Below are 27,868 nucleotides of genomic sequence, written 5' to 3'. Positions count from 1 at the left end.
ATGAACACTGACTGGTCAAGAACAGCCTTTTCTAGGACAATTTTATTTAAAGTAGAAAAAAAATGCCTTTCACATATCAGTCCTTGGCTCCCTTTTGGAAGTTCAGGACTCAGCATGTTTGTTTTTACAGAACATTACAACCTCCCAGCAGCGTGCTTTTCGGCTGCCCAGACACACTTATCTAGCGTCCGGAACAGAACACAGAGACAATGCTTATGGCTGAAAATGTAAGTTATTTGCCCCACTTTTAAAAGCGACAGTCTCTGCACAGAGAAGCATAAACAGCAGAATAATGTCCCGAAAAAGGCTTTCTGTTCATTTCCAATTTCCTCCAGCTTGCGCCAGAAGAACTTACAGGCCTTAATGAGCACCATATAGACATGACAATACAATACATCAGACTGTGTCACATTGGCAAAAGCTATTTTATACGTTGCATGCCATACACACGGAGCCATTCTGAACTACTGGAAACTACTGACACTGCGTATTCACTATGTGTGACATTTCAAGAGGCCCCAAGATCAACTAGCAACAACAACAACAAAAAAAAATCAGGCTGTGCTGTCATCTCTTCAGCAGCAAAGGAACACTGTTAACTGTATACTTCATTCTCAAAACGGGGGGTAAAGTTTCTGCCTGTTTCGTTCTCCTGCGTTGTGATTAAGTCTATAATGGCTGTCAGCACGGCAGTGTCCCTTGATTTAGTATTGTTCCAGTCCACAGGGTGTGGGTTTTCTATTTTCTCTTGCAGAAGGTCATCCAATTCTTTCTTCAAATCCTGCAGATAAAAAAGACAGTAGTTGGAAAGATCCAACATAGCAAGTTTTGACAGTTATTCTACTTTTTCTACAGTAGTGTCAAAACTTCAATTTTCTCCCTGGAAATAAGAGTGACCTACTTTTCTTTTCTTTTTTTTTACAATCCTATGTCCAATTAAGTATCAGTCTGTAAAAGATATTGAAAATTTCAGCTGGCTATACAGTTTGCAGCCGAGCTTAAACTTGCACATATTTAGGAACAGCTTTCTCTGTTGAATTCTTTTAAAATGCACTGTGTAGATGAACACTCTGAAAGTAGTAGTTTACTTTGATCTTTCCCCAAAAGCATGGCCCATACTTTAATATTTTAGGAGGACCCTTTTGCAAGCAGGATGTCCAGGTTCTTGCATTTCAACTTATTCTTACCAAGCATTTCTGCTGTCAGAAGGAGAAGCACTAGGGGAGACGGGATTTGGAGACTGCAGGGGGAAGGGAAAGATGAGAAGGTCTTGTTCCAATGGCAGAATCCTTCCACTTGAAGAACTGCGCTGTTGGATACAAGTGAGCAAAATGTGGAATTTGGTGCCAGAGGATGCTGTGATGGCCACAGAAACAGAAGATTTTAAGAGGGGATAAGACATACCTGGAGGATATGTTTATCAGTGTACTAGCCACCATGACAAAATGTGAGATCTCTGCACTCAAAGGCAGTAAACCTCTGACTACCAGGGCCAAGAGACAACATGGGGGAAGGACTCAGCCTCTGCGCCCTCTTACTGGCCTCCAGAGGAACTGGCTGGGCACTGTGTGCAAGAGGATGTGCCGCTAGATGGATCACAGGTCTGATCCAGCAGGGCTCCTTTTTATGTTCTCAGCATTGTAACAAATAGACTAAGAGAAAATAGTGATCTCTAAGTGTTCAGATGAGTAAAAAAATTGAACAGCATTTGGAAATTTTTAAACAGAGGCTGGATAGCCCTCTGACCGAGAGGCTGATTCTGTGAAGGCTCAAGGGGGTGGCAGGTTACAGTGGATGAGCGATAGGGTTGTGAGTGTCCTGCATAATGCAGAGGGTTGGACTAGATGACCCTGGAGATCCCTTCCAACTCTGTTATTCTATGATTCTATAAGCATAACTTTAATTTAGCAAACCTAAGATAATGATAAACTATACCTCTCATTTTCCTTCACCACACCAAATCACAGTCCTGCTCAGCCCCCAGAATCTCTTCATAAAGGAAGGTAAGTCTTCAATGCTTGCAAGCTCCCCCTCCCATTCAGTGTTGCAAGTGATGTATGAACTGGGCTACACCTCCCTGCCCTCACTGTGAACCCCTCTTGCTAGTGAGTAGGCTGCAAGGAAGATGCCATTCTCAAATAAAGGGTGTATGTCCAGTTTGTTACTTCCTCCCTCAATGACAGAAAGAGGAGCAAAAAAGCCTGAGACCAACATTCTGATGAGGGTTCTCTCCAGAGTGAATTGCTTGAAAATGGCAGGAAATTTTCAGAGCCATAAACATACTCATGTTAAAAAAGGTTTTCTGGGTGGCCAAACTGTGGGGTATGCAGATGTCCGTGGCCATGCTGGCAGGGACTCATGGTAACTGTAGTCCAAGAACATTTGGAGAGCCACAGTTTGGCCACCCTTGAAGAGGGAGCACACTCACCTTCACTAACTGGGCTATTCGTGCTGGAGACTGGAAGACAATCCACTCGTCCACAGCAATAGTGTCCTGGTCTTTATCCTTCTGGATAGAAATGTCTCCTCCAAAGAACAGTAAACAGTATGGTGAGACTTCTGTGCAATCGTACAGGTATATCTGCAACAAGAAATATATTCGGCACAACAGGAGGATGTTAATAGCGTCATCCCAGAACACCAACATCCTATTGGAATTAGGCAACTTCAAATTATTTTAAGTCTGTTTAACTGAAATGGTAATGCAATGACATTTTCTGCCAACTAATTAAAATCCAGGGTTTTTAATGAAACCGAGACGATCTGGCTTCTGAGACGCTATCCAGCTTTGCATGCTCCCGCAAGAGCAACAACCGAGGCAGTGGGACACAAATGTTTTAGATTTTTAAAAAGAATGCTAACATTTTAATTACAAAAGCATTAATAAAATCAAGGAAAAATAGGACTCAGAATGTACATAAGCAATGGCAAAAATAGTAAAAATACACCAGGGCTGTTTAAAAAAAAACCCACTGTCAGGGCTCCTTCCACTTCACTCCTCTGCAGTCAAAGGCAGGTGAAACGAAAGGCACAGAATGTCACGAGGAAACGGGAGGACATGAGAACTGGCGTGGAGAAGTATGAGCAATCCTGCCAACAAGTAGCAGAGGAATAAAGACTGAAGACTATGGAGGAATAGTAATAAGAGGTTGAGAACGCCATGAAAATTAGCACTGGTCAAGTTCAGATTTATGCTGTACTCCCATCATTACTATAGCTAATTTAAAAAAATTAGCTTATTTCTCAACAGAACCAGAGTGATAGATTGTAGATAGATATAGATATATGCTAATGTTTGAAAAAATCCCAAACTGACCACAAAGTCTTTCAGCCCCCTGCTCTCCTCAGCCTAATTTTACTTAACAAGGTTTGTTTTAGGAGAAAAATAGATGAGAGTACAGATTAAACCACCTTGAGCTCCCTAAAACAGGACAAATTATGTGAATTAGGCAGAGACAGTAAAGGTCCTACAGATCAGATGGAAGCATTAAAGCAAACATTTATGTCACTGCGATAGCAAAACTAAATGTGGCATTTACAACACGAGGGAAAAAAATCACATTTACATGCTAAAACAATATTCACTTACACTGCTTGTTCTCATTTTCAAGTGATAAACAAGCCAGTTGTAATGAAACTCTGTCTCTTCAACGTTGACAGATTTAGGATGGATGTTAACGGTTCCATCTGTTTTAGTGGAAACTTTAACCCTTAAAGACATAAAAAGTTGTATTTTAGATGCAAAAGTTTTATTTTAAATACAAGAGTATTTTTGGATAAGCGTTTCCTCTCACAGTAGTCATCTTAAGCTCTGGATAATTACAACCAGCGCTAAACAGTAGACCACAAAATTAGACATTAGATTATTTGGACAAGATTCAAAAATCAGTGGAAGTGATGACATTTTAAGCATCTCCTCTTTCAAACACTTGACATTTCCCAGCATTTAAAGTCATGGCATAAAATGAGTTGTGCGTTGGTGATAAACACTTACAGAAGATGCACTTGACCTCCCTTGGAATCTTTGTTCTATTCTTTGTATATTAAGGAACAAGGTTTTAAGATAGTTTTGTTGATCTGATGGGAGGTGGGGAGAGACCAAGAATTAAGTAACAATGCTGTTACCCTTCAAATGAACCTTTTACCTGCTTTTGTAAAAAAACAAATGTATAAATAGCCTACGGAAAGTTATCGTCTAAAACAGCCTCTCTCAACTTTTTCAACCATTGAGAAACCCCTGAAACATTCTACAGGCTTCAAGAAATCCCAGAAGTGGCGCAATAATGCAGAATATGGTTGGGAAGCAAAGCTGTGGACATGCTCACCTGGGGCCCCTCCCCTTTCCACCCTCTCCACGCCCATCATTGGCCACTTTGGGTGGGCTGGGTGGGTCATATCACCCAATAAATGTTTAGAATTTTTTAAAAAAATATCTTAAAAATTAATTAACTCCCACGCATTCAGGAAACCTTTCCAGGGCTGTCATGAAACCCTAGTTGAGAAAGTCTGGTCTAAAATGTTCCTTGTCTACTTTAGCATACAGTTTAGATACAAATAAGGTATAATTGGTATGTTATGTTTTTGCCAGCCATTTACTGAATAAAAATATTTAGAATGGGAATATCATGGTAAGGAGAAAAACAGAACGAAGCTACTGAGATAACTGTCCTGTTCAAGAGTACATTTGCAGCTCTACCTGGTGGCAAAACTAGACTATTGCATGTGGCTCTAGTCAAATGGGGGAATACAGAGATTGCTACAGGCTACTGTAGAATTACTGTTTGTTGCAAAAAGAAGCACTATTTTCCAATGCAAGAAGAAATCGGCCAATTCTATTGGAGCAAATAGGCAAAAAATGGTGCAGGAGGAAGAATGTTTTATTTCAATATGTTGAAATAAATATTTCATACTAAGTTTCCTCCAGGGAACTGTGGAAGATAAAATGTTCCCACTAAAGCACCTTCAAAAACATTTTATTTTTCAATGCAACATTCTAGGTTCTCAGATGCAATAGGCTCTTCTGATCGAAGGAATACAAAAATGACCCACTGTATATGACCCCCATTGCTGCAGCAATACTCTCAACATGCCTTTACAGTTCTAGAACATGCCAGGACAACCAAGAGGATATAGAAATGCAGATATACTGGTGTGACTGACTATATGATAAGGCCACTAGGAGCTGGTTCAATGGTTACAAAAAAGCAAGGGAAGAGAAAATCAAGTGAATGGCATTCTTATTGCCACACAGAGTGGCTGAGGACTTTACTCATGAGAAGACCCATGAGCTCAAGACTTATATAGCACTCGGGGACCTCACAGTGTAACCACAGCCGCCATCTGGTGACAGCAGAAGCACTACTGGGGAAAGCCAGTGCCTTCGGAGCACCCAGTCACTGGGCTGTCTGCTAGTGACAACAGAATGTGAGACTAGGTAGCCTTCAGGTTAGCCCAGCAAGGCAGAAGTGTTACATTTGCAGCAGGGCTAAATGAAACCAAGTGCTCAGCCCATGCTTTTCACTGTAGAAGTTGAACAAACCAATACAGTTGATAAATAAGGACAGAGAGATCTATATATACTGTTGCTACCCTATGCTAAGGCAAGGCAGGCACCTTCCCCCTCCCCTTTTATGAACTGAACATATACATAGAAAATGAGTTGTATTTTATACCCTGCTTTCACCTGCCCGATAGAGTCTCAAAGCGGCTTACAATCGCCTTCCCTTTATTGTCCCCACAACATACACCCTTGTGAGGTAGGTGAGGCTGAGAGAGAACAGCTTTATCACAGCCATGAAGAGCCCAAGGTCACTGAGCTGGCTGAATGTGGAGGAGTGGGGAATCAAACCCGGCTCATTGGATTAGAAGCTGCCACTCTTAGCCACTACACCATGGTCTCCTCGAATTAACCTGTTTGACTCATCCAATACACTTACTCAGTTTCAAAGACGAAATACTTCTGAAGTATTGGCTCAATACAAGAACACCCCCACCCTGGTACTCCTATAACCCCCCCCCCCAAAAAAAAGCCAAGAATAAAACTGGGATAAGCCTTACATTTTCCTTCTTTTGCTGAAGTTTGCTCGGATCTTTGCAACCTTTGGATATAAACCAGCACATATAACAGCTTTGAGTAACTTCTCATTGTCTGTGGAAAACAACACAGCCAAGTAAGACAGAATTCACAAAGAGAGAAATAAAGTACACCCTATTTCCCTTCTCCAGTTACCTGAGTTAATGTTGGATTTGGAGTCTTTGGGGTTTCTGCTATTCACAAACCCAGCGGCAAGGAGATGTTCTGCAAACTGCCCTTTCATGTTACGCAGCATCTAAAGAGCAACACAGATCAACCGATAATAAGCTCTGCCACAATATGTCGAACAATTTGTTTTTCGTGATTGACAGCGTGATCCTGAGCAGAGATGCACCCTTGTAAATCTTAGGAGGATGCAACTTCTAAATACTTATCAAGGATAAGATACTTATCAAGGATGCTTAAGGCAGATCCTGTATTGAGCAAGGGGTTGGGCTAGATGGCCCCTATGATACTCTGATTCTATTCTAACTTCGTCTAGGATTACACTATTAAACACAAATAACTGTGTTACCTGCAATATATTCGAAGAAAGAAAATATTCCCAGCAATAATCTTTTTCACACCTGAAGCCACGGCGCTGGGATTCTTCCCAACCCTGAAAAAAAAGAGATGCTCGGTATAGATCAGGTTCAATATTTTAGCCTTGTCAACAATGAAACTTTGATCCTGTTTCCCGCTCCCCAACCTTAGGTCCTTGTTGAACTGAACTGCTAGGGAGCAGGAAGAACTAGCGAGCACTGTACAAGGCACAAAGGAAATGGAATGCAAATGTCACAGTTATAATGACTTTAAAATTAATGTTTTAATACAAGAGCTATTCCCCCTACAATTAAACATTACACAATGATTTATCAACAAACACAATAAAAATACCTATAAATATGACATGGGGATGTAACGAGGATGGGAGGGAGACAGAGAATTAATGGGTTGAGTAATGAGCCACATGAAACACTGAAGCATAACAATTATTCTTTGCAAAGCCATACATCGATGTAAAAAAAAAGCTAAATTAGAACATACAGAGCAGAACAGAGGTAGAAGAACAGAAAAACAGAGTACAATGCACAGACTTCAATAACTTTAAAAGGGTATAATGCTACTTGGGACTGCACTGCTGTTTCCATTTCATTCTTACAGATGGTATAACACAATATTCTCCAGAACTGTATTAAACCAATTCCAAAAGAAAGAGTGAAAAGACGCTTCATGACTTTGTAACTTGGAGGATGTGATTACAATTACATCTGCATATGATACCTGTACAATATATATCAGAGCAGAAAATAATACAATCGTCTTTGGAATAAAACTAATGATAAAGTCTGCCCTTATTAGTAATATATTCAGTGCTGGCTGGAACAAGGCGCACCCAGCGGGTTTTAGCTAAGTGCAGATGGTCTACATAAGGCATCTGGCATTTCTGCCTATTTTTAAATTATTTTACAACTAATAGAAGGTTTTTTTTTTAAAGCCACTTGTGCTTCCACTGAGAGACAGGCACACGTCGTCAATCTGAGCATATGTACCTGGAAAGCATTCACAACTGTGAGATGGTCGCTTTTTGTGTTCTTCGATAGTTCCTTTCTTCTTGCATCTGCTACTTTCTCCTTACCCTTCAGGCAAAAGAAGCAATATTTAGGCTCGTACCTGCATATTTCCCCCTCTTTTTAAAGTACAAAGTAAATGGGCAGCAATGCAATAGATTAAACATTTCCAATTTCTGGATCTACCTTGACACTAAAAAAACACAGAAGGGAAAAAGGCTGACAAGCCTGGGTTTCTGCAACTCATTTACTCCTAGCCCTTTCAGAATGACCGTTTATGCACTGGAGGTTTCATGCCAGGCTGCAGGCTGGAGTTTTAGTCGTGGCTGGTTGCCCCACCTCTTCCTGCACCCACACAGGGGAGCATTTGACCCGGTGCGCCTCATCTGCCCCCGATTTGTGCTTCTGCACAGGAGCTGGGGAAGTGAAGTTCCCAGTGCGTAAATGGTCAGAATGAGTAGCATTTTGTGTTTTACTTCTTAACTCTCTCTTCCGATACTTTACCAGTGGGATGACAAATGGATCCTTGAAGCTGAGGCTGGCTGCAATAGTGAGGACTGGGTCTAAGCAACAGAACAATGCTCCAAAGAGAATCATTTTCCCGATGTGTGGCTCCACCGGTAACCGGGCCAGATGGACCCCGAGGGGAGTCAATACTTCTTGTCTATCCAAGGCATTCTGTAAGAAAGAAGCAATGAATGTCAAGAAGACCAGGACCAATAACAATTGAATGATGCCAGGATCTATTAGACTAATTTTGAAACAACAGAAGTAACGTTCTGAGAAAGACTCATTTGCTTTCATTAAATGGTGATATAATGCACTGTACGAAAATAGTCTTATTTACATGCTTGTCCAGTCTCTACCCTCCAAGCACTCCATTAATTTTAAATCTTGTATTAAAGTTTAGAATCATAGAGCTGGAATTCACCTCCAGGGTCATCTGGTCCCACCCCCTGCACTATGCAGGACACTCACAACTACCTGTCCACTCACATATTTTTAATATCTTAATTTTTCTAGTTAAATCTGTAGTGAGAAAACTAAACTAAGAACTTTTGCAAAATTTTTGCAACAATTAGGACATTGCATAGAACTGTCTGCTCTATAGGCAGCAATATTTAACTCCTTAAAACCAGATTTCTAGCTGTTCTGTTTTTCGGTCTAACTGCAAGGTACTATGACCCAAAGAGTCTGAATCCAGCATGTGGGCTAAACAGAAATTTACCAGCTGCATAAGATGATCTATGGACAGCAACACAGCATCTCGAGATGGTGGATCCATTAGCTTACTCAGAAAGTGAGCAATTCCTCCAAGCTTTAAAATCTGAAAGAACATCAAGTGCACAGTGATGATGAGCTCCAACAATAGTGTAGGCTCATTCTATACATTTCTTTCCAAGAGTCATTTTTTTTATATAAACATAAACAGACAGTAAATAAACTTCTAAATAAGGGCTTTTTTCCCAATATACTTTTCTGTAGTCCAGGGTTGGCCAAACTGTGGCTCCCCAAATGTTCATAAACTATAATTCCCATGAGCACCTGCCAAGTGGCCATGCTGGCATGGCCTCATGGGAACTGTAGTCCATGGACATGTGGAGAGCCACGGTTTGGTCACCCCTGTGTGTAGTCAGTACCACATATCCCTGAGCCAGGCAGAAAAAAATCCTATCATAAATGTGCAGAAAAAATCTGTGACAGAATTTTCTCTGCCTGTCTCAGGACTATGTGAATTCATGGGAACTTTTAATATATGTGAGATTATGCATTTGCTTGTTACCAAGAATTATAGTATTACTTTTGGTTGTATTTAGCAAATTAGTGGAATCGTGTGTGCAACCATTTAAATGTTTGTTTTGTGAGAAACCATTTTTCCTGTGTAGGCAATATGAGAATGTGTTTTGTATTTCTCGCATCTAATTGGGGCTGCTTCATATCCTAGTGAAAGTCTATGTAGCTTTATGACCTCAGTCTTTAACTCGGGCTATTTCAACCAGGGTTTCATGAAACCCTGGGGTTTCTTGACAGCCCTGGAAGGGTTTCCCAAATGGGTGGGATTTAATTAATTTTTTAAAATATATTTTTTAAATATGTTAAAATGTATTGGGTCTTTCCCCCCCCCCATGGTCAATGATGGGCCTGGAGGGAGTAGAGAGGGGCCCCAGATGGGTATGTGTACAGCTATGCTTCCCAACCATATTTGGTGTGAATGTGCCAATACTTGGGTTTTTCGAAGCCTGAGAAACGCTGCTCTAATTAGCAGCCTACAAGTTCATAAAGACTCAACTATGTAGCAAAAAATGAACCTAATCCATAATATTATAAATTAGCGGACGATAACATGAAGACCCAACAAGATGGCAAATGTCAGAAATACCAGAGCAGTGGCAATAAAATTTCAACAGCCAAAGCCCCTTTGTAACCCAGAGAATTTACATTCCAAAGGTCATTCGATAGATTCAGCACCATTGCAGCAAAACTTTGACACAGGTGGTAGAAGGCCATGCAATACAGCCACAAGCAGCAAGGTCTATAAACACAGTACAGCAGGGATGTAGCTTCATTTCCTATTGGTAGCTAGCTACGGCAGTGGGATTCTCTGCATTGAGGAAGTTTCGCATGACCACGCAGCTTCCGATATCTGATTTCTACCACTTTAGTTCATTCTGAATGTTGGTGTTTAATACACTGCTGGCGCTTAATCCTTGAACAGATCACGAGTTTTGCTAAGCACATTATTCACTCAAATAGCAGACTATCACCTTGATTTGTAAACAGAGTTCCTCCAAGGGTGTCCTCAAGATTTCTGGCAACTGATAGTCATCCAGCAAACTGCCACGCAGACCATTGTACAAATGATAGCAGTGACCTGGCTGGACTCTGCAAAGTGACAGGAAACATTTATGAAGTATTTGCTTCCCCAACCTGCATACATTATTGCACAGATGCTTTATAGTGTTTATGCCACCTCTTGTACATAAAAGCCATATATAATGGCTTATTTAAATTAGGTGTTCCCAAAGTGAGCAGTACTGCCCTCCCTAGGGGAGGTGAGGAATTTGGGGGCAGTAGAGGGGTGATGAGGAATATGGGGGGGAAGCAGTCTGACTCTTCTTGCTGCAGCTAGCAGGAGACATTCCAAGGTGCTTTGCCATGGCCTGCCTCTGGGTAGTAGCAACTCTGCACTTCCTCAGTGGTCTCCCATCCCAGTGCTGCCCATGGCCTACCTTGCTTAGCTACCTAAAGAAAAAAACAGCTTCAGAAGGTGGACTAGATGAGATCATATTCCTGCTGAGCTCTTTCCCCTCCTAAGACTCTATCCTTCCCAGGCTCCACCCCAGATCTCCAGGAACTTCTTAACCCAGGGTTGGCAACCCTTCCTCAAACCTTTGGGAGGCTGGAAACGCCTTCTCCTGCTTGCTTCTGGCCATGGGATTTTCCATAGCTTGCTTCTCTCTCTCTCTTTTCCCTCCATCTTTCTCCCCAATGAGGACCCAAAGTGGCTTTTATGAAAAAAAAATATAGCGTGTTTCATGAATATAGACAATATAGTGTGTTTTGAATTTGAAGTTGACCTAGCACATCAAGAAAGAGGTGTGCATTCATCTGTGTGTTGTGTGGGGGGGGGGCACTACGGATGTGGCCTGGGAGCCCAGGAAGCGGGAGTTTGGGAACCACTGACTTAAATCTAGAACCTTACTAAAATTAAGTTAGGTGAATGAGAGGCTGAAAGGCTGATCTAATACAGGTTGCGCACGTGATTAAATTGTAAGGAGGGGGAGTACATTTTAACATTTTCGATTTGCAAAAAATGTTACTGTTTGACAAATTTACAGTGGAAGGCATTTCTTACCTTCCTGCTCTACCTTTCCTTTGCTTGGCATTTGCTTTACTGACCCACTCAGCAGCCATTGTACTAATGTTGTTCTGGGTATCAAAGTGAGTTTCCTTTATTTTTCCACCATCTATGACATATACCACATCATCTATGGTAATGCTACAAAGTTGGGAAGCAAAGAGAATTAGTTTTTCTAACTTCATCCAGAGACAGCCTTTAGCGCTGCAAAGCCAAATTTAAGACAATTGTCTACTCTGAGTGGAAAGTTATACAGTTCTAACAATTCTTAGTTGCTTCAGTGCACTGCTTTAAAAAAATGCATCTGTCAAGTGGAAAAAGCTTCACAAAGGTCAAGCAACAAGTTAGTCTGCTTGAACTATAGCCAAAACATTTCCATTGAGTACATGTACATTGAGTACATTGAGTACATATCAATAAATAAATCAATAAAAGACAAGTTTACACTGTAATTCTATTCTCCTTGAGGTAGAACCAACTAACTCAGTGGTTCTCAACCTTCCTAATGCTGCAACCCTTCAATACAGTTCCTCATGTTGTGGTGACCCCCAACCATAAAATTATGCAAGGGTTCTTTCACAGAAACTAAACCAAAACTGGCCAATGACGTGAAGATCCATTGTTCATGATTGCCCCTTCCTGAATCAATAAGAAGTGAATTATCTGAAGCATCCTAATAAAGAAAACTTCCAGGGTGTGGGGTGGTGGCCTGGACTATCTAAATTTTTACCCATCTTCAGAAACCAAGTGCAAAGCCCAGCAAAAAAGAAACTGTTAAACATTCCTTTCAGCTATTCCACAAGCTGACTCTAAGAATCACACCAATAAAGGCATGGCTATCTTTGTATAAAATTCCAAGTAAACATCCTCACTGAATGCCTTTTTTATTCATTATTCTTTCAATCATGCACAGGCATTACATATATTAGAAATCTATACTTCTTCATTACCATCCTTTGATTTTGCTAACATTATGTCTCTAGCAACAGCTGAAATTAAACAAAAATGTACCTAGTTTCGGCGATATTAGTAGCTATTACGATTTTACGAACTCCATAGGGGGTCTTTTTAAAAACCTATTAAGGAAAAAGGGTAAACAAAACAAAGAACATGAGGCTTCCAAAGCTTTGGTATTCAGTTTATTAATTAAGTCTTATTAGTTTGACAACAACAGCTAAACTGAAGTTGAAAGCAGGTTATTCAAAATGTATGATATAATCATTAGTCTTTCAAAAGCAGGTACGTTCTAGAATGAGGGCTAATCAGTGTTCTAACAACTAGGCTACCTCCCAATTAAAGTATTGGCTTGGACAACATAATAACTTTCCACCAAGGGAAAGGAACAATCCTTGAAGATTCCCCCCTTTCCTGCTACAGATCTTGAACTACCTTCCTCATGTTGATCCTGAAGTAGCCTATCCTACAGGGAGCATTCGTGAATGCAGGGTGATTGTAGTCGCATCCTGCTAACCAGACCACTTTCATAGTTAGCAGACATTTAAGGGGAGATCTAACTTACTGTGGTCTATAATTCTAAGATGAAAGAGAATGGGGAAGAGGCTGCAATGTGAACCCTATTTCATCACACACAGGGACTCCAATGGGGAGCATTGTATGAACGTCTTTCTTGATTTCATTTTTTGTGTTTAAACTATTCATTCTTTTGAGGGCATAAAGTTAACAATAATATTCAGTGATAGTTCTATACTCTTTTTCTTACCAATAAATGCAAAGCACTAAGTCTAGGCCACCAAGTCACAAGTAGGATTCCCAACAAACTTACAAGACTCTTTGGACAATTAAAACAAGCCAACGGAGGAATTAAAATGGTCTCAAATAAAGAAAATGTTAACAAGTTAGTGTCAGTGTGGGTGTTGGGGGGGGAGGTCGGACAGGTCAAACAACTGAGATATTCTAAATCTATGGTGGGGGGATCAGGATTGGGATTTCCAAACAGTGTTTCCCGAGATTCTTCACAAGCCTCTCAATTATACTACAGATTTAGGATACTACAGTACACAAAACGTTTTTTTAAGATCATATGCAAATATGCATTAAAATTATTATGGTCAATTGTTATACTTACCTGGGTCTGATTAACAGTAGGCATTAATGAATGCAAAGGAATGATAAGGAATCTGTCTGAAAATGAATATAAACATCTACGTAAAACTGAAAACTAGAAACCTGATGAATACAGTGCATTGCTATTAATGCAGATTTTTTCCAAGTAGGCATGTAAGCTAGAGAAACAATTTCTACCAACTACTAATGTGTGGACAGCTTGCACAATAACCATAGTCTTTCCTGAACAGCCTAAAAGACCCCCCCCCAAAAAAAAGAACCTTAACTACTTTGGTATAGAAATCCTAGGGGCTTTACGCACCGGGATCTTTGTAGCAAATTGGTCACTGAATGAAAAATCGCCATTTAAAATAGTGGAATTCGTCGTTAAGCATACCTGCCTTTGTAGTGGAATCCAGTTGCGTTTTGTAGCGTTTCCCACAGGCTTCCGGTCTCGGCAGAAATCGCTAGAAAGGAAGCGCTATTGCCAAGCTCGTCCCGCCCCTGGCCGTCAAGCAGCCAACGGGCAGCCGTTAGCATGCTCCCAAACAGCCCCTTTCCCTTTAAGAAAGGTTTTTAAAAAAAAAAAAACAGACCCATAGCAACGAATCTGGGTAGATTCGTTGCAACGGAGAGACCCATCCAGCTGCCTAGTGTGTTTGAGCTGTCGTTTGATCGTTGCCACGCTCTCTCCAAGTGAAAAAAAAAAAAATCCCCCCCCCTCTCACGGGCCCGATTTTCGGCTGAATGAATGTGTAAAAAATAAAGGGAAAATACATCAGCAAACGGGCTTTTCTGTGGTTTGTGCTTAGTGACTAAAGGGGAGGGACTGAAGCCAGGGAAGCCTCTAAACAGAAAGAGGCTCGCTGGTGCGTTTATCCCCGCTCGCTCGGAGAAAAAAAAATGGCGATCGCTTCGCCGGAAGATCAGAGAAGAGAGCCAGGGGGAGGGACTTTGTAGAAACCGCAACAATGTTAACGCAGAGGTCTTTTTCGCTAGTGTTGCAGATTGGTTGCAGGAGTGTATCGCTTTCCGGAGGGTGAATCCACTTTTGGGGATTTCCCTGAAAGCGCTACAAGGAAGCGCTTTTTGCAGATTGGTTTCAGGTGTGTGGCAGATTGTCGACGACGTTGTGCAAAACAGCAAATCAGTAGCGTTTTCAATTGGCAACCATTGTGCTATTTTGAAGGCGTGCAAAAAGCCCCCTAGTATTCCTTAGAGTGAAAACAGTGTCCAAACAAGCAATCCATTGCACATAACAAGCATTTTAATATATTTAAACATATTAGTAGCTACTATCTTTCCTTAATATACATTGGATGTACCTCAATCCAGGTATCCGTTCCCCAGTTTTAGTATTTCCATATCGCTGTGTGTGTTTGTAAATCGCCATTCAGTCACAGCCAACTTACAGTGACTCCATAGGGCTTTCAAGGCTAAAGATGTTCAAAGGTCATTTGCCTGCCTCTGTGTAGCCCGGGACTTCCTTGGTGGTCTCCCATCCAAGTATTCACCAGGGCCATGCCTGCTTAGCTTCCAAGATGTGACAAACTTGGGCTACCCAGGTCAGGACAGCTATTAGGTACCCAGTTAATAATCAGGAGCTTGTTTGAACAGTTGATAGATAGCAAAGACCAAACTAGTCATAATTTCCAGCACAACTGCACAATGCCTGGCAGGGACAATTCTATTTGGTGCCAAGATAGCTGTCATGCCTAACAGAGCGGATGCAGAAGCCCTGGGGTATGTGTTCACTCTAATGTATAAATCCCCATTATAGGTGACCATTCTCATGCTGGATGCTCTTTAATAGCCAGCTTACTCTAGGCAAACATTGACTAGGTGACATTCTGACTGGCATCTCAGATGTTACCACTGCCCGTGCCACACACAGGCCACTCACAGTGACTACCTGTAGCACAGTTCCAGCCAAAATATCATCTGAACACATTACAGACACATAAAAATTGCAGATGCCAAATGGCTTGAGTTTCATCAGGACTCCATGGAAAGGAATACAATGTCTTCTGGGACATTAAAAGACATTCTGGGACATTAAAAGTGTGGATTCAGTTGTTGCTGAGATAAACATTCAGTTGTTGCTGAGTAAACATTTGAGAATCCAGCAGTCCTTCCTAAACAAGATCATATAGACAGCAAGCTTGAGTGAGCTTCATGGGTGATGGAGATACAGATCTGCCACCATAATTTCACAACCCATGATGCCATGGTGACACAGCAGAGAAAAGACGGTTTCCCACACCGGGGTGACTACTCAAGCAAGAACAATTGAAGCCATACTACGCTATACTGCCAAAATGAATAAGACTTGTTTTACCTGATTTGAACATAACTTGCGATGTCAGAAGATCGTGCAGAGTGCTAATGTTATCCCATCCAGGTAAAAATACTAATATTGCACCATCCTGCATGAATAAAGGGATTATGGGGGAAGGAGGGGAAAATCCAAACAAACTTTAATGTCTATCCACTAATACCCAAGCCATTTTGCTAAACTTACATCCTGGCATTTACAAATTTTAGCAGCTATGAAAATTAATTACTTTACTCTCTTCACCATTCATGCAGGCTCATCTAAACAGGAACAGAGAATTCATTTCCCAGCTGCACTGGCTCCGTTGGAGATCAGATCAAATTCATGGTTTTGACTTTGACATTCAAGGCCATAAAAATGTGGAACCTTTGCAGCCCAAAGAAGGTTAAGATCAGGCAGTTTAAATCTGTTCTGGGCCTCCAGCCCCAGCGAGATAAAATGGCCTCGACCATGTTCACAGCCTTTTTGGCCTTTGGCCTTGGCACTGGTCTGGTGGCACGCTCTCTCTGAGATGGGCCCTCCAGGATCTTACACAATTCCAGAGGACCTGAAAACTGAGCTGGTTGACCAGGCAATAACACCAAGAAATACTGGCCTCCCCACATGAAACATCCACCAATGCAGACCCCTCCAAACTATGAAAACACCCACAGAGAATTAATATTAGGAGGCGGTTTCTAATGTAAGCTTCTTATATGTTATTATATGATTTTACTACGTATAGTTTTATTTTGTTATTTCTTATTTCATTAACCACCCTGAGGATGGGATGGTATACAAATACAATTTTATTATTATTATTATTATTATTATTATTATTATTATTATTATTATTATTATTATTATTATAATTAAAAATCAAGATCCACAAGTCAAATTAGAACTCACCTCTTCCTCAAGAGCAATATGCCTGATCAGTGCAGCGATCAAGTCAAGGTCAATTTTATCATCATCCATCATTCCCAATGCCTCAATTGTACTTTCTGAATACCTAAAAACCATGGATCGAGTAAAATCATTATTTAATTCTGTGCAAAATTGTGAATTTTACTGCATGTGTAGTATTTCTCATTTTATTCAAAGTGGGAGAAAAGGAAACTATTTTAAAGTGGAGATCTGATTGTTACAAAACTAAGCTAACAATTTGGATATACTAATAAAACACAACAGTGTGGGACAGTCAAGGTAGCATTTTATGTATCTTTAAGCACCACAAAAAGATTGTTGCACAGAGAAACTGCTGTTACCAAATTCCAGTCTATCTCAACTTTTTACCATTGAGAAAAAGAGCTGGCTCCTATATGCCGCTTTTCTCTGCCCGAAGGAGTCTCAAAGTGGCTTATAGTCATCTTCTCTTTCCTCTCCCCACAACAGACACCCTGTAAGGTAGGTGAGGTTGAGAGAACCCCGATATCACTGCTCAGTCAGAACAGCTTTATGAGTGCTGTGGCAAGCCCAAGGTCACCCAGCTGGTTACATATGGAGGAGGAGCGGGGAATCAAATCTGGCTTGCCAGATTAGAAATCAGCGCTCCTAACCACTACACCACATTCTTCAGGCTTCAAGAAACCCTGGAAGTGGCACAATGATTGGGAAGTATAGCTTCCTGGGGCCCCTCCCCTTCCTATCTCCCTCCAGGACCATCACTGACTGTTTTTGGAGGGGAAGTCAACATGACCATACATGGTCACATCAACCGATCAGGGTTTCACAAAACGCTGGCTGAGAAAGCCTGCCATATCAAGTTACAATTTTCTCCGGTATCTTGCATATTTGAGTAGGTGTTCCATTCTGCTAAATACTGCAAAAATTATATTGCTACATTTGCATGGCTAATATGCAAATAGTCCAAGCCTCAGGTATACAGGAAATGAAGCTGCACAAGTGGAAGAATCAAAGTACCTTCCTGTCAGTTGCTTTAAATAATCCGGCCACTGCTCACGATAGAGTTCTTCTTTTTCTTCTTTTTCCGGCCTGCTTACGCGTCCTTGCATAAACCTCTTTTTCCAGTGTGGCCTGTGATCTGCATTTTCTGGAATGTACCTTCAACACAAATAGAGTTCTAAGTAATGAATAAGGGCAGGAATAAATCCGGTTCTGAGAGTCAAATTCCAATAATTTTGATTAGAGCTTTCCTATGAGGTTGATCAACCTTTTTTTACTCATGCCATTTCCCCAGAAACTGGTAGAAAGAGGGGAAGCGGGGAGGATACGACATTCTGACAGGGACAATATTAGGGAAGGAAAAGCAAGTGGCATCATCACTCTCCATCCCAGACCAGAATCCCCAATAAACTTTTCTCCAAATGGCTATTGCAGCTTTGAGCTAAGATTCCAGTCACCTGGCCTAGTTTGACCCCTTACAGTTCACCATATCAGTGATCTGCCTCAGTCAGCTGATTAAGGGAGTTTTGCCTTCATATTTAACATACCCCATGAGATCCGTAAAACCAGAAGATAACTACGTAGACACATAAGTCAAAATGTTATCAATACATCACAAAGGCATTACCGGAGCAGACTTCATACTAACCGTAGTTTCTCGATGACATCTTCCAAAAGGTACTCCTTGACAGGATAAGTGAACCCAGGAATATGAACCATAGGGCAATGATCTGTCATATGAGAGAAAAATGCAGGCATCAAAACCATGTATTTTGTTTTAGCATGTTGCAGTGCACCTACGCAAAAATCCTAAGGCATATCATGAAGTAATGAGGGGACATTAACACCCAAAGGGCCACTTTCATGTTTTACTACAAAAATAAAACACACACATGTCCTATGAAACAAACCAAACTGGTTTAGAACCAAAAGCATATTTTAAAGTAGATGCTTGTACACATTTAACAGGTGAAGAGGAAGGAAGGGAAAGTACCACACAACCCCCTTTTAGTCAGGAAATCACTGCAAGCTACCTGTCCAAGGAAAGACCTATTGAGACTTGGTGGAAGCCTCTTTCCAAAAACCTGCAGAGGCTGTCAGGTAACATTTAGGTGGAGGTGCTGCTTAGACTGTAATCTTCCCTGCAAGTGGAAGGGATTAAAGAAGTTTTGCTGCAATCACAGCAAAAAGCTTACATATTGGTTGCAGGGAGGGGGGGATGGCTGGCATAATCTTGATAAGGCAGAAGGAAAAACACTCTAGCTTTCACTGTCTGACTTGTTTTTAATTAGACTTACCCTGAAAATCTAATATCCATTGAAAAGTAAAGGCTTTCAAATATTAACAAATAGAAGAAGAGTTGGTTCTTATATGCTGCTTTTCTCTACCAGAAGAAGTCTCAAAGTGGCTTACAGTCACCTTCCCTTTCCTCTCCCCACAACAGACACCTTGTGGGGTGGGTGAGGCTGAGAGAGCCCTGATATCACTGCTCCGTCAGAACAGTTTTATCAGTGCCGTGGCGAGCCCAAGGTCACCCAGCTGGCTGCATGTGGGGGAGCGCAGAATCGGACCTGGCATGCCAGATTAGAAGTCCGCACTCCTAACCACTACACCAAACTGCTGTAGCACATACCAAAATATTCTGAAAACTTCTCAGCATTCAGCGTTGCACTCATTAGTATCACTTTGAGGTCCAGCCGTACGCTTAGGAGGTCTTTAATAATGGTCATTAAAACATCCGACTGGAGATTTCGCTCGTGGATTTCATCAAGGATAACATGGCTAACACTGGACAACAGCCTGCAAGAAATACAAAAGTGCAGCGCTGACCACCCCGTGCTTATTAGAGTTAGAAATAAATGGGAATGAGAGAGCATAACAGATACAATCATCAGCTGATTCACAAAGGAAATCCTTACAGAAAGGCATTTGGTAGCTTCATCTGGAGCCAAAGATACTTACTTGTCTGACTGGAGCCACTGTAGGACAATTCCAGTTGTGCAGTACAGAATTGAACCTTGTCTCCTGGGTAACCGGCTGAAAGAGATTCATTAAGAACACTTCAATTCTTTCCTTTTTCTTCTTTTTTTTTTTTTTGAGGCATTTGATATATTACAGAAAAGCCAGAAGGACGGCACATACTTTTAAGAGTGTTATAATGCAGCAGGATGGCTCACCTATTGAGGAACACACAATGAGTGGGTAGCTGGGTAGAATGAAAATTAAGGTGTGCTACCAAGGCAGGACATGATTGATGGAAAAGAGTGAATACATGTCAGGTCGTTCTAGTCTACCAGACCTCGCTCATGCAAACAGCACAAATGAATTTCAATGATGCAATCTTGGGTGGTTTTATCTACATGTGCTGCTCTCAGGGCTGCTTCAGTGAAACTTAACTTTAGCAAAATAAAAGAGGAAGCGTCAACACAAGTGAGTCATACAGCCTCAGGTCTTAAGACTCTCAGGAAAAGAATCCAAAAACACCTATATAAGCCATAAGAGTGAAGCGCTATGCAGTTCATGTCCAGACACTTGCATATAATATCCACCAAGCCAGCATGACTCAGTTGCAAATAGGTTTTACAAGATCCTTATAGCCAATGGCTCCATCTGATAAGCATCCATACAGTCATCCAATTTATTGCCACTGTAACACTGAAAGCACACCCACCCAAAAATTATGATGTTATGCCAGTGCACAAAGCAGTTCTCTGTCCAAGAACCTGCACACCTGAGCCAACTTGCTGGGTGGGCGGTAGATAAATTAAATAAACAAATAAGAAAAATAAAATAAATGATGTAGCCTTGCTGCACAAGCACAAAGACAATGCCACACAGTGCAGCATGTACAGGCGTGTAGGGAAGTTCCACAGGTCTATCTTCCTGCCAAGGTACGGATGAATTAGTATCTTATTTAAAAGATCTGAAGAGACCGTTAAGACGGATGTGTGTTGCATTAACAGATTAGTAACCCAGGTAGTACGTGGACAGGTAAGTAACACTGGACCAAATTTCCCACTCTGACTAAAAATTGTTCAGAGATACTCATTTGAATTTTCCCTTGGTGCATGAAAGTATTTTAAATAGCCATTCTGGCTAAGGGCAAGTATAAAAAAATAATTCGTACCTTTCAAGCCGAATCTGATATCCAGTGCTTTTTCCATTACCGCACACTTCAGCCCTTTCTGCTGCAACTCTCTCTGCAACCTTAACATTAAAAAAAAAAAACGGTTTTAAAACAACAAGAACCTTTCATTTATTTATTTATTTATTTGGCTATTTTATTGCAGGGTGAACATTCAAAGGAAAGACATGGGATTTCTACTGCGATACTTACAGAGATAGCACTGATCCTCCTAGGCTGAGTGCATACAATCCTGCAGGAAGACCCCTTGCCTCTTTCGATATAGTCATCCAAAATGAACTGCGTAACTTGGGTTGTCTTCCCACAACCAGTCTCGCCACTTATAACAGTAACTTGACTACTGTTTAGAATGCTCACAAGTTCCTGTTTTAAACAGAAAAAGGAGTAGAGTACATAGACATTTTTTTTTTGCATCTGTGCTCTAACAGGGACAAATTTAAAGTACCTTCAAAACTATCCTACTAGACTGATGTCTATTGTTTTCAGCTTTGCCTGCAACAGATACCAGTTCCCATATTCTTGTTCATATTTGAACACTATCTATGCCTGGAAGAGCCCAAGTACACCTTTTCTGGCTCTCCATCTCCAGAAGCAGAACACGAGACAACAGAACTAGTTGTACAGAGTTAAGAGTAGCCTTGCCAACTTTCTTCCTACTACAAGTATTTTAAGAGCCCAATATTTCTGCCTTTTCAAGAATCTAGAGTGCCATAAAAGAGAGAAATTAGCCTTCTAGCTTCTCACATGAGCAATGCCATTAAGTGCTAAAGGAGCCTTCATGTCATCTCACCGATTATCATAGAAAAGTGAAGCCAAGTAAGTCATTGTAAAGGACATACCAAAGGCTGTTTCATGCAGACTTACAAGCCAGTTATGGAAAAGATTGATACAATAGAATACTGCTCTTTCACTACTGCACAGAGGGCAGAAATGCTGCCATTCTTGTTGGATTGATTAGTTTTAATTATATTAACCCATAACATTTGTTTGTGTTTTAATTTGCTGCAGTCCTTAAACTAAGTCTGGCAGCTAATGCAGAAATAGGTATGTTAAATGTCACAAGCATCTGAGCAGAAATACTAGGCAATAGGATTTTTAAAAATTCTATAAATCCAGTGCTATGCCAATAAGTTCACAGAAAGCTCTATCCTATACCTTCAACAAGTTCCCTTCCAAATCTCAGGGTTTATTTGAATTAACTCTTGTTTACCTTAAAGATTAGAGTATAGAATTTCACATGTATTTACCTTTCTCATTCCATAAGAAGGCAGTTTTTCACGAAATCTCTGTAAATTAAAAAAACACACCAGTGATACTAAAGGATCTGATAGAACAACTAATATATATACCTTGAACAAAATTTACTAGTATTATTTTAGGTACTTTAAGCAGCAAGCCAATATAATTTCATGTCACACATGTAGCCAAGCCTGATAACTATATCAGGGTAACCACAGTGTTATCCACAGAGAAGTACTTCACATTTCCAAGCCAATTTGACCACCCCCAAATTAAGGCTTTCTTTTAAAGAGAAATTATTAATAGGAGCAGAGAAGGAAGTAGCACCCCTATGAGTATTTAGCCCCCAAGTAAAATTGTTGCTGGAAAGTAGTTTTTAGTACCACCATGGCCTTCTTGCCCATGAGTTCCGCCTTGGGCTGCATTTGGAACAAGAACAGAGATGACACGAGGTTTTCCCTTTCGTCTCCCATTTAGGATGTGTACAAAGATATCTTGCAAGCCATTTCACTGCAGCAAGTAAACCCAATCTTGACCAGATCATATTATACTGTTGAGAAGCTAAATTCAATAATACATTCAACATTCCTCTCACAGTTTCTCCATATACAGCATTTAAAAATCCTAAATAATTAAAAAATACTTTTAAAAAAAATTACTGAAACAGTTGTATGTTCTTCGACGTGATACCTGCATTTCAGTATATCTGGGATCACATTTTTTCTTCTGCAATTCTTCCTTAAGTTGCTCATCTAAACTAATATCTGGCTTATTTTCTTCTAAGAGATATTCTGAGTCTCGATCTAGGAATGTTTTCCCTAAGATGGGTCTTGTTTTCTCAGGAGCCTTCTCCACAACAGGTTTCTCCACAACTGGCTTTGGTTTCACAGGAGCCTCCTTTGTGTACCTAGAACAAGTTTTAACATTGGTCATAAAATCTTATTTAGTATAACACATCTTGCAGAAGGGCAAGATGCTGCCGAATACATGAACATGTAGCAGACATTCTTATGAAAAGTTTCACCATTGCATAAGGCACATTATCTTTCTCTTATCTTGGAATTAAATTTTTCTCTGCCTGTTTACTAAGAAAAAAAAAGAATTTCAGCTAAGACAAAAAGCCTTATTTACCCTTCTTCATCAGACCACCAAGACATGGCTTCTTGTTCTTTTTCATTTTTGTTCTGGACAGTGTTCAGCAACTGCACAATCTGTTCTTCTCTTCGCTCATCCATACGCACCACAGCTCTCTAGTGTATGGGAGAAAAGCACATTTTGTTCAAGGAGATTGTAGAAGGATAGCATGCTCAGGGTCCAAGATGCACTCATATGCTTGCTTTAGCTATACCAGTGATCACTGATATCCAAAAGTGTAAAAACAGAAAAGTTGCATATTCTCTAACTTTCCTATCTTTCAGGAAAAGGAGAATGGCACAACTGTTTAGAAAAGCCCTTAGACAGATATATAATTGTTGTGGGGGATCTACCTATATGAACAGCTTGACTGATGCTGCAGGCCTCCACTGGATTTGTTCTACTAGTTCTGTATGATTCTTTGTGTCTCAAACAGGGAGAAAGGCAGTGTATATATAGAAACAACATTTTTACAATTAAGGAACCTCTGAAACATTCTTCAAGCTTCAAGAACCCCCAGAAGTGGTGTGATCATGCAGAATATTGTTGAGAACCATAGCTGTGTACATGCTCAGCCATGGCCCCTCCCTTCCCACCCCCTCTAGGCCTATCACTCGCCATTTGGGTGGGGGGATCGACATGGCCATACATGGTCACATCACCCAATAAATGTTTAACAAATTTAAAAAATACATTGGACATTTATTAACTCCTACTGATTTGGGAAACCCTTCCAGGGCTATCAAGAAACCCCAGGGTTTTATGAAACCCTGATGATATACAGACAGCATTGCAATATACATTATAAATATAATGCTTTCATATAAAGCTCAGGAAAACATTCTAAACAGCAAACACTAATCCCCAAAACAATGAAAAACTGAAATGATAAAAAAAAATAATGTGATGATGTGGCTACATAATTCACTTTGGATTTGTAAAGACTTGGATTCAAATTTCCACTGGGTGACCTTGAGCCACTCACTGGCCATAGATATGAATTAGTTTACAGGGCTGCTAAGGAGATGTATTTGAGATTGGTGACATCCCACTTCAAGCTTCTTAGAGCAGGGGTAGTCAAACTGCGGCACTCCAGATGTCCATGGACTACAATTCCCATGAGTCCCTGCCAGCTGGCAAGGGCTCATGGGAATTGTAGTCCATGGACGTCTGGAGGGCCACAGTTTGACTACCCCTGTCTTAGAGGAATAGTAGGAAAATGGTGTAAATAATCAATACTAAAACAGCTACTCTGGAAAGAGGACCATTTCAACCTGATGAGTTTCAACCATCTCTTGTACTTCAAGAATCTTCTCAGGATGTAGAGAGCAAAAAAAACCCCTAAACTGGAAGCCATCAGCATATATGCTTGGCAAGTAAAAAACTGACACACAAAAAAGGTACTATCTTCTCCCTTATACCTTGGAATTAAGATCACCGGGATAGGCCCTCCTGACTGTCCTACTTATTAAACCTCATTTGGAGGGCACATGAGATATATTTTTTTCAGTGGTAGCTCCTGGTCACTTCATTTCACAATGTCACATCCCACCAAGTAAATAAATAATGTAGCTGTTTGTAGTATTTTATTGTGCTGATGATTGGAGAGTCACCTAAGCAGGTCTCTGATATAGATTTTAAAAATAAACAAACAAGGTATAATATCTTCAGACTGGGAACTAAGGTTGAGAACTGGTTCTGTACCACAGTTTCAGTTATACTCGGGTGCCTCCACAAACATACACAAAAATACACAGGTAACCATAAAAACAGAGAACTTTGACAGGTGCTAATTCTACCATCAGGGTAGTCAAACTGTGGCCCTCCAGTTGTCCATGGACTACAATTCCCATGAGCAAATGCTGGCGGGGCTCATGGGAATTGTAGTCCATGGACATCTGGAGGGCCGCAGTTTGACCACCCCTGCTACCACAATGCTCCAAAGGTTCTGGAGACACACCACAATTCATGTTTAAAGGAAAGGCTTACAGTTCTTACCACATCAGGCCATCCTACTTAGATCTCTTGATTACCTTTGGGCTAGCATTTTGAGACTGGGCCTTACACTGAGAAAACTTAGACAAAGTTTTATACTTTCAGAAGATGGCAGTGGATGGATATGATTAAACATCCTAATCTTTTGCAATGCTGTGTGCTGTGTCAGACCTTACTAACAGCACACTTGAAGGGATGGGGACATGGCTCAGTCATAAAACAGTCTGCTTTCTAGATCTAAGTTCCCAAATTCAAACCCCAGCACCTTTAGTTAAAAGAATCAGGTATCAGGAGATGTGAAGAGCTTTGACCTGGTAATTCGGGTAACCAATACTGACCTCAATAGACAACTCAGTATAGAGCAGTTCACTGTGTTCACTCCTGCCCTCAAGCAGATAGCTCATAAAAGCAAATCCCAGAGAGCAAGAGGCACTGCCCTCATCCATGGATTTGTGGGAGCATGGCTTAAATGAGATATGTGGATAAGCGATATGCTTAGACATAGACATACTAATGAATGTTGTATGCATTACTTCAACCAAGGTTGACAGCAGGTCCTATCCAGAAACCTGGAGGTTGTGTCAACAGCGCCATGGAACATGAGGGACGTGCTTAGCAATGTCAAGTCCCCCCAGCCTCTGGCAGGGGATAGGAGGTGGGTAGGGTTTCTATATGCAGATTGGGAAAACCCTGGAGATCTGGAGATGGAGCCTGAAGAGGAAAGGAACCTCCGTGTAGATTCCACCCTCCAAAGCAGCCATTTTCTCCAGGGAAACTCAGTCTGGAGATGTGCCGTATCCCCCGGAGATCCCCAGTTCCCACCGGGAGGCTGGCATCCTTAGATGTGCTCCAGAGAAAGCCCTACTGGAGAATCCGGCTTGCTAACGGGCTGCGCTACCGTGTCCGGGAGAGGGACTATGGGGGCGCACATCCACCCCGGCTCTCCTGCGGACGCCTCACCTGCTGCCTCTCGGCCTCCTTGCTCCGATCGCCCTGCCTCCGCGCGTACCATAAGCCGATCTCGCGGCCCTTCAGGTGCGCAGGAGGGCGGCCGCGGCCACCGCCTCTTCCTCCGCCTCCCCCGCCGCCGCCGCCGCTACGGCCTCCGGAGGTCGAGGAGGAGGACGACGACGACTGGGAAGAGCGAGGCCCGCCGCCGCCGCCGCCGCGGCTCCAATCCCGGCGATGTTCGTAACTCATCCCGGCCCTGGCTCCAGGCGCGGCCGGTGCGGAGACAGGAGGAGCCGGTAAACACAAAGAGCGCCGGAAGCAGATCCGAGACGGCTCGGTCGAAGCGAGTCACTTCCGCTGGGAAGCGTCAGGGGCTGCCGCGCAGGCGCAAGCGGGGCCCGCGGACCGTGCCCTGCCATGGGGCGCCCAGGAGCGTCTGGGGGGGGGGGGGGGCGGTCTCGCGGCGGCAGCCGTTATGCGCGTGCGAGACTTCCAGAAGGTTTTTTTTTCCTTCCCCGACTGGTGGGGTGGGAGGTGAGGGTCGCCTTCGTGCTTTGGTGCTCGGCGCCTCATCACGTCTTTGCTTTGCTGCCGTTCGTGGCAGAGGATCTGCGGGGCGCTGCGGCTTCCCGCCAACTAGGGTTGCCAGCTCTGGGTTGGGAAATACCCGGGGACTTCGGGGTGGAGCCGGGAGTGGGTGGGATTTGGGGCAGGGAGGGACCTCGGTGGAAATCCCCCCCCCCCAAAAAAGCAGCCATTGTCTCCAGGGGAACTGATCTCTTTTGTCTGGAGAGGGGCTGTGATTCCAGGGGATCCCCAGGTCCCCCCTGGAGGCTGGCATCCCTACCGCCAGCTCATGAACCAGTGCAATTTTTCAAGTTCTGCATGACTTCTTCATCAAGCAGGGTGTTAAAAATAAAGGTGGAGGGGGGATATTTCAGACCCTGATCTTAAAAAGTCTTTTCTGTACCTTGATTAGAATTCGAAGCAGTTTTGAATAAAGTGCTTGGGTGGAGCGTGGGTCTCCTCCCTCCAGGTCAACCTAGCAAGAATACAGTTTTAAAATTTAGGATTCAAATATAGATTTAAATAATTGGGGAAATTCTGCAAATTACTCAATTCTGTAAGGATAGCAGACTTAGGTCATTGGTTTAGTGTTGTCTAATAAACATAGGCCTTAGCTTGCACATTTGATTACACTTATGAGCCTGACAGCTATAATAGTGATTAGAATGTCCAACTAGGATCTGTGGGAGCCAGATTTGAATCCAAGGGAGCTTGCAAGCTGCTTGTGCTCACCCTAACAGGATTGTTCTGAGGATAAAATGGAGTAGAAGAACTCTGTAGAAAGGCAGGATATGTGAAATAAATAAATAGCTGTTTATGGTTGGTTTATAAATATTATAAAGGTAGTTAATATTATAAAGAGGAACTAAAGAGCCTGTTGATGCGGGTGAAGGAGGAGAGTGCAAAAGTTGGCTTGAAACTCAACATCAAGAAAACAAAGATCATGGCATCCGGCCCTCTCAATTCCTGGCAAATAGAAGGGGAAGAAATGGAGATAGTGACAGATTTTATTTTCCTGGGCTCCAAGATCACTGCAGATGGGGACTGCAGC

The 27,868-nt window shown here is 41.8% G+C and overlaps 1 protein-coding gene across 1 annotated transcript; it reads right to left on the bottom strand.

The window, feature by feature from the left end:
* Positions 1-12: 12 nt before the first annotated feature.
* Positions 13-26,624, bottom strand: DHX36 (DEAH-box helicase 36). Its single transcript, XM_077348637.1, has 25 exons — positions 26,260-26,624; positions 23,302-23,420; positions 22,861-23,077; positions 22,179-22,217; positions 21,124-21,294; positions 20,914-20,993; positions 19,749-19,823; positions 19,420-19,586; positions 18,436-18,517; positions 17,805-17,945; positions 16,791-16,893; positions 15,906-15,993; positions 13,590-13,645; positions 12,515-12,579; positions 11,501-11,644; positions 10,410-10,527; positions 8,873-8,971; positions 8,149-8,322; positions 7,627-7,713; positions 6,609-6,692; positions 6,230-6,329; positions 6,058-6,148; positions 3,590-3,710; positions 2,429-2,581; positions 13-781 (listed from the first exon to the last, which is right to left on the bottom strand). Exons 1-25 carry the CDS (start codon positions 26,497-26,499, stop codon positions 596-598), a joined length of 3,000 nt encoding a protein of 999 aa, XP_077204752.1. The 5' UTR covers positions 26,500-26,624; the 3' UTR covers positions 13-595.
* Between the last annotated feature and the right edge of the window lie 1,244 nt (positions 26,625-27,868).

The sequence above is a fragment of the Paroedura picta genome, chromosome 8, assembly GCF_049243985.1.
Source record: "Paroedura picta isolate Pp20150507F chromosome 8, Ppicta_v3.0, whole genome shotgun sequence".
Taxonomy (NCBI): Eukaryota; Metazoa; Chordata; class Lepidosauria; order Squamata; family Gekkonidae; genus Paroedura; species Paroedura picta.
The sequence above is the reverse complement of the archived record's forward strand: the minus strand, read 5'-3'. Positions and strand labels throughout refer to the sequence as shown.